Consider the following 7,747-nt stretch of genomic DNA (forward strand, 5'->3'; position numbering starts at 1 on the left):
CCGCCCCGCCCCGCGCCGCCCCGCGCCGCCCCGCCCCCCCCAGGGATCTTCTGTAGCGCGGCGCTCCGGCGATCCACTGCAGCGCAGAGGTGTGCAAGGATCCATGAGCCCCAGGGTGACGTGACTGGCGCACCAGCCCTAGTCTGGGGCTCAGGCTGGCCCCGGGCACCTGGCTTTGGACACCCGAGGGGGCACTGCTGCATTTAGTGGCAGCAAAGCTGTGTCCCACCCAGCCGGGCCGTGGCGGGGGTTGCAAGCAGGGCAGGGCCGGGCTCTGATCCATGTGCAACAGTAGCCTGTGATGAGCCTTTGAGTCGGCAGCGCTGACGCTTCAGGCCCTGCCAGGGCGGCGCGGCGCGTGCTGGTGTTGCACAGTCGCCTCCTGGCTGGGGAGGGCCTGGCGTCGCCTGCCATCCTGCAGACGGGTAGCGGGCAGGTGGCTCGTGTGCCACGCGCTGACGTGCATCAGGCCTTCGTCACGGGCTCCGGATGCAGCCAGCGCCTCGGGGAAGGGCCCCGTTGAAGGCATGCGTGTGGTCTCGGGGCCTCATTGCTTCAGGACTCCTTGCCCAGGCTACCCTGAGCGGGGGGCCTGCCAAGTCGGTCTTCGTCACTCTCTCGGATCCCGTAACCTCCGCCCACCTCACAGGCTCCCAGAAAACCCAGTGACCCCCTCAGTGGAGCATGAAGAGACCCACGAGAGCCCGTGCCCGGCTCAGTGGGTCTCCAGGAACCATGTCTGGCCAGAAGAGGAGGAGATATGCTTGGTGCTGGCCTCTCCGCGATGTTGGGCCCGGGCAGGATCTGACGAGGTGTCTGGGATACGGTTGAGCAGCCTTGGGGTGGCTCTGATTTCCAGCTGGTGTCCTCAGCCTCCAAGGGCCGTGTGAGGAGCTGGGAGTGCCCAGGGTCCTTCCCATTCCCCAGGATGTGCCTCTAAGTCAGAGATTGTAGAGGTCGTACGGTAGTGGGGAGGTGGAAGGAAAGTTATCCAGCTGGCAAGGTCCCTGGTTTCAGAGCCCAAAGCAGCTACGAGGCCGTCCCTTCAGCTGCTCTCCTGTGCCCACTCAGTGCCTGGTATGCCATGCCATCTTTTATGCCGGTCTTCTCTCCCCCAGCTCTAGTTGGCACATTGCACCCACTTCTCACTCCCTTCAGACCCCTGAAAATGCCCCCGGGGTGGAGGGATGCGGCTCTCTCCTGGGATAAACAGTGTCCTAGAGCAGCTAGCCCTAAAGGGGGCTAAATATAGGGCAGTGGCAGCCCTTCCCCTTCCCATTGGATTTATTGTTTGAGCTGGGAGATGTTTTCTTTTGCTGAGAGGCATGTTTTGCTGCAAAATGACCTGTCCCTAGACCCCCGCCTGAATTTCAAGGCAATAGAAAGAACTTGCAGGCTGGAGTTAAATCCAGCAAATAGATCAGCCCAAAGGGGGATGAAAAGAAGGATCCCAGTGCTCTGTTTCCAGAGCCCCCTTTCAGCTTTGCATTTCAACAGGGTGTTTTTCATCAGTCTTTGTTCCTGCATGGCTAGGAAAGAGAGCCACTTCCACCACAGGGCTAATAACTCAGTGTAGGAAGCAAAGCCCATTTGGTCTCCGGCTGAGCAAAGCTTTTGGGGGGTGGCCGCGGAGGAGACGGTCTGGTTTTGTTCTGTTTTGCTGCGAACCTTGAGAAGTCCTGTCGGTCTCACCACCACATCTTTGTCGCTGCTTTGTTTGGCCTCTCGAGCAAATGCCCCCCCCGCCCCCGACTTTTCCACCTCTCCTGACAATCCCCCTCTTCCTTTCTTTCCGGGTGGGCAGACCGCTCGGCAGGCAGCGGAAAGGATGGGTCTTTGCCCTGTGCCCCGTGGGTTTAGACTGGGTTTACAGCTCGTCTCCATCAGCCACGGAGCAAGTCTCTGGCACAGGCTGAGCTGGGGAAGTTTGCCACCTGCTGTCACACAAGACCTGTGAACAGCCTCCTTCAGCGCTACGGCTTGATACCTCGGCTCAGCCTGAAATGCCATAACCTTGGTATCATAGACAATGAGGGTCGAAGGGACCTCAGGGGGTCACATTTAGTCCCACCGCTGCTGCCAACAGGACCAGCCCCACCTACATCATCCCAGCCTGCAAGAAAGAGCTCTCTCTGCATCCTCCCTCTGGTCCCAGGAGGGGCTGGTGGGTTGAGGCAGAGCCTGCAGAGGCTGCAAAGAGTTGAGCTAAAGGGGGATCTTCATTCCCTGCTAGCAGTACGGGGCCTAGGGCATGCACCTGTTTAGCCAGCAGCAATGCAGGTCATTACAATAATCCACGAAGGGCTTGGGAGATGCCAAACCGAAGTCACTGCCGATGTAAAAGCTGTTAGTTATCCTCCGTTATTTGTATCGTGGCAGCCACTCCTCGCCAGGGCCATGGGGCAAGGCGGCATGGTGCCAAGTCAATGATGAATAACAAAACAGTCCTGCCAGGAGCTGCCAAGGGGCCTCGCCTCGCAGCAAACTGGCAGGCGTGAATTCTCGAGAGGCCACAGGTCAGCTCCAGGGCTTGAGAGGCAGCCAGCTCTGGGGAGGAGAGAAACACCAGAGAGAAACGTCCCTTGCTACTTGCCTTTAAAATCCCACCCGGGGGGCTTCCTATCTGAGCGGCAGGGTGATCTCTCCCTAGGATGTGCGCGCTGCCATTACAGGAGCAGCCAGTTCCGCCTGGAAGATAATGAGCAACCAGTGCTAAAAAAAGAGCTGGAAACCCTCCTCTGGCTGGCATTTTGGGCATCCCTGGGAGATGCCATTAGGAGAACGGGCTTGGCACGCACCCAAGCAGCGTGACACTGCACGTAGTTGCCACGCGATGGGTAGGGACTCTGACTGCAACACCCACGTGCTTGGATTGTGCTTCCTGGTCTCAAGCCACCTTCAATTCCCAAAGTGTCACTCAAAGCATGAAAGACGTCTGATACCTTTTATTTAGACCAACTAGGAAATCGCAAAAAAAAAAAAAAAAAATTGTTTCTGCAAACTTTTGGGCTCAGAGCTGATGTCCTAGTTGGTCTAATAAAAGGCATCATTTCTGAACCAAGAATTCTAGATTTTTTGCATTTCTTTTGGTCTCCGACCAACACGGCTACCAAGTACATCCCTGACTCAATGCATTATACCCTTATCACAGGGAAACCAAGGGAAGCCTTCCCTGGGAAGAGGAGCATCTTAAAAGGATGGTGTCATGACAAAACTCCCCTGTGCTCCAGCATGACACCCACATTGTAAATGCGTTGGGGCAGGGACTATTTCTTTGTTGATTATGAATATGCAGGACCTTGCACATTGAAGCCTGGACCCCTGACAGGGCCCAGGGGATGCTGTAATGGTACAGGTATTGTCTGATCATTTTAATAATGATTTTATTGAGCTCATCTCGCTCTGACATAAAGCACCACTGTCCCCATTTTATGGATGGGGAAACCGAGGCACGGGCGGGTGAAATGATTTGACTTGGGTCACACAGCAGGTAAGTGGCAGAGCCAGCCACAAAACTCAGATCAGCGCAGGTCTCGCTCTGCAGTGATGCTGCTTGCAGGTTTAAAATGCCATCAAGAAATGGGGTGATCATATTCCCAGGGACTCTCCACTGTGAGAGAAGTTTCAATCCTTGTGGAACCAGCCACCGGGAATATTTTGCACCCAGCCAGCTATAACTTCAGTGCTCTCCCTTTCAACGCAGCTTGGCAGGAACAATTCCTCTGAGCTGCAAAACTGGGCAGGAACAAGTCCTCCAAGTGCTGTCTCCTGGAGAAGTGACTACCAGGGGACGAAAAGGGGTGGGAAAAGCCGAGAGAGCTGAGCTGATGAGAGAGTGAATTTCAAGGAGTCGCTCTCTGGATTGATTCATGCGGCCGTGGAGTCTGGGAGTCCCCAGCATGGGTCAAAACTCATTTGCACCAGGTCCGGCATCAAACCAGCGCAAGACCGGTCCAAAAAAGCTTGCAAGCTGAGAGGGCGAGTGCACAAGACAGCAGCTTAGCTTAGCCTGACAGGCACCTCACCCTTGTCCAGATTTTTGTAGGCATCCCAGAGCTGTAAGGGATGGTCTGAAGGAGGGCAGACTGTGTGACCTCAGACATACAGGCTTGCTGGCCCCTGTCCTGAGTTTTGCGGTCATTGTTCCCACCTGTAGGTCGAATAACATGAGTCAGATGCTCCTGGCAGGGAGCACGCAAGCCTGGCATGGCATGACGTGTCCTTTGGCCGCATGGGCGGTGGAGTTATCCCCATGCTGCTCAGCGCTGCGGCGCCAGCCTCTGAACCCAGGGAGGGAGAAACCCAGGCTGTTCTCAGGATTGCCAGCACTCGAGATGCCGGTCACAATATTCCCCCCTTGAAGCCCCTGCTCCTGGAGTCCTGTGAGTAGGCATCTCACTCTCACTTCTCTTTTGGCAAATCCATGTCTGGCCTTCGTGGAGGGTTGGGGAAACTCCCCCCTGCCAAAACGCCAGAGAGCCATGAACCAGAAGACCTCATTTATTCTATTAAAACTCGGTCTTGGTGGCTGAGAGCCAGTCTCATGAGGGAGGGTGGGGAGGGGTGACATGCCGTCTTCGACATTTAAAACGCTGCCACTGACCTGAGGAGCCTCGCAGAGCACGTGCAGCCTGTGGTTTCTATGAGAAAAGGGGGCGCATGGGATGTTGCTGCTGTTTTGAAGCTTGGAGGGTTTTAGGAGCCCCTGCCATGGGCTCGGGGGTCACTGTGCTGGGTCTGGAGAAGACGCAGACCTGAATGAGCCCATAGGGCAGGCAGAGCAGGGAGGACAAGGAAAGAACATGGGGTTTCCTCATCTCCTTCCTTGTGTCTGAGGGACCCCCCTCTCCAGAAATCCCACTCTCCCCCCACAAGTCCCATAGCCATCCCCATCCAGCCCCATGAAGAAATTGCTTTGAGGCTCCCCGGCCAGTGAGACTCCAGGCCGCTGATAATGCTAGCCAGGGAGACGGCCTCCATGCAGACACAATGCAAGGGATGCAGGAGGGCAGAGAGAGGTTTCACGGATTAAAAATAGGTTGCAGCTGGCTGGGAACGAAGAGTGAGGCACGAATCCTGCAGCAGGAGGGAGCATGCACCTGCCCCAGATGAAGCTCGTAATGAGAGAGGTTTCCAGCTCGGAGAACCGGCTTGTCCCTGCAAGTTGTGAGGAGGGAAAGAGCGCAGCCGTTGTAGCTAGCAGGGTGCAGATCGAAACTTCTCTAACAGGAGCGACTGTGATCTCTTAGTTTCTTAATTACATTTTAAAACTGGAGGCAGTCTCCATGCAGCAGGGAGCCCTGAGCTGCTCTGAGTTGCAGCTGTGGTTTCTTCGCAGTATATTCCCATGTTACCCCAAGGGCAGAGCCTCTGAGTGCAAACAGCCGCAGCCTTCCACAAAACCGACCTTTGGTCTCTTCAAGGGATTGTGAAACCGCTGGTCCTTCGTTGCAGAAGCCCTTTTCTTCTGCCGATCGCTTGTCTGCTGCCATGGAGGAATCGAGGGTTTTGGAAAGCAGGGTGGGGTGCAGACGTTGCATCACATAGCACACAGCACATATTTTCTCCAATTAAGGAGAAACTAGAGGCTTTGCTAATAGGCTAGGAGGCTAGCGCTATATATTATTCAGTTTAAAAGCAAAGCAAGAAACAGATATAACTATTGGAACGTGCACTAGTTTGCTAGATTTATATACAGCAAACTATGCGCACGTGCACACATGTGTGCGCACACACACACAAAGTCATAGTTTCATAGTTTCTAGGGTCGGAAGGGACCTGAATAGATCATCTAGTCCTTCAGATAAATGGGAAGTCGGAAAAAGATCAAAGGCAACATTGACCCCCTGCGAGATAAAATGAGGCAGCTGATGTCTGACTCCCAAAAAAAGGCCAATCTCCTAAATGAATACTTTGCATCAATTTTCCACCCGCCCAAGGGGGTTGGACAGGATGCAAAACTTCCAGGGAGTGGGAGATGGACCTTCGAGAGGCTAGACGTCCATAAGTGCACAGTCTTGAAGGAGCTGGTGGACATTGTAGCACACCCTATGGCAAAGATATCTGAGAAGTCGTAGTGCTGGGGTGAGGTACCAGAAGACTGGAAAAGAGGCAACGTGGTCCCAATCTTCAAAAAAGGAAGGAGGGAAGATCCGGGGAACTACAGGCCAATCAGGCTGACATCCATCCCTGGAAAGATCCCGGAGAAAATTATCAAGGGATCCGTCTGCAACAAGCTAATGGAAAGCAACCTTACGAATGCCAGCCAACACGGCTTTGTGACTGGCAGGTCTTGCCTGACCAACCTCGTCTCCTCCTATGACCAGGTGCTGCATTGCCTCGATCGGGGAGATGAGGTTGATGGCATACACCTGGATTTCAAGAAAGCCTTTGACTTATCCTCACGGTTAAGCTGGGGAACCGCTGCCTCGACCCCCTCACAGTCCGACGGCTGGCGAACTGGCTTTGGGGTGGGATCCAAAGGGTACTAGCTGATCAATGTGGCGCAAGGTGACCAGTGGAGTCCCCTGGGGCTCAGTGCTCTTCATCATCTTCATTAATGATGTGGATTCGGGTGTCAGATGTGGACAGGCAAAGTTCATGGACAGCACTAAACTAAGGGGGAAGGCGGTCACACTGGAGGACAGGCTGGGGATACAGGCCGACTTGGACTTGCTCACAAGGTGGGGGGACCAAAATCTGATGGCATTCAATGCAGAGAAGTGCAGGGTGCTCCACCTTGGGAGGAACAACTAGCATCATAGTTATAGGCTCGGTGGTGCTATGCTTGCTAGCACTGTGATCCGAAGAGACTTGGGGGTCTTGACTGAGCACAAGATGGACATGAGCCACCAATGCGGTGCTGTGGCTGGCAGAGCAAACCAAACTGTGACGTGCATCCACCGATGCATCTCAAGCAAAACCAGGGACGTCATCCTCCCACTTTACCTGGCCTTGGTGAGGCCGCAGCTGGAGTACTGTGTCCAGTTTGGGGCTACACAATTCAGGAGGGATGTGGATAAGCTCAAGAGAGTCCAGAGAGCCACCCGCACGATCAAAGGACAAGAGAGCAAGCCTTACGAGGAGAGGCTGAGGGACATGGGACTCTTCAGCCTGGCGGCGAAGTGAAGGCTCAGGGGGGACTTGGTGGCTGCCTACAAGTACATCGGGGTGTGCATCAGGGAGAACGGCTGTTCACCAGGGCTGCCCAAGGGATAACAAGGTCCAACAGCCACAAACTCCTGGAAAGCCAATTTAGACTGAACATAAGGAAAAACTTCTTCACAGTCCAAATGTCCAGGGCCTGGAACAGGCTCCCTCAGAGGTGGTGCAAGCACCTACTCCGGACTCATTCAAAAGGTGTTTAGATGCGTATTTTGCTGGGATCATTTGGTCCCTGCAGACTTCCTGCCTCTGGCACGGGGGCTGGACTTGATCTTACGAGGTCCCTTCCAGCCCCTAATGTCTATGAAATCTGTGTGTGTGTGTATATATCTATATCTATATCTATATATGTGTGTGCATGTGTGTATATGTATATATGTATACGTGTGTGTGTGTATGTATATGTATATATGTGTGTGTGTTGTGGCGGGTGCAGAGATCCCACCTCAGGAAAACAGCTGGGTATTCGTATCCCTCCGCTGTTTCCACGATGTGAGGCGGGCCAGTAGGGGGCGCTCCTGCGTCGAACCGCCCACCTCCCTGCGCCCGACCACCTTCCAGGCTCCGAATGCCTCCCTAGCGG

At 54.5% G+C, this 7,747-nt stretch overlaps 1 protein-coding gene across 1 annotated transcript in view; it reads right to left on the minus strand.

Annotated features, from left to right (window-relative positions):
* The window catches only part of SST (somatostatin), a 1,707-nt gene extending 1,178 nt beyond the window's left edge, over nt 1-529 (minus strand). The window contains exon 1 of the mRNA XM_019503059.1: nt 461-529. Coding sequence (XP_019358604.1) covers nt 461-529 — 69 coding nt within the window. The remainder of the gene's footprint in view (nt 1-460) is intronic.
* Between the last annotated feature and the right edge of the window lie 7,218 nt (nt 530-7,747).

This window comes from Gavialis gangeticus, unplaced genomic scaffold, assembly GCF_001723915.1.
Source record: "Gavialis gangeticus isolate Ggan-Ray unplaced genomic scaffold, GavGan_comp1, whole genome shotgun sequence".
Lineage (NCBI taxonomy): Eukaryota > Metazoa > Chordata > Crocodylia > Gavialidae > Gavialis > Gavialis gangeticus.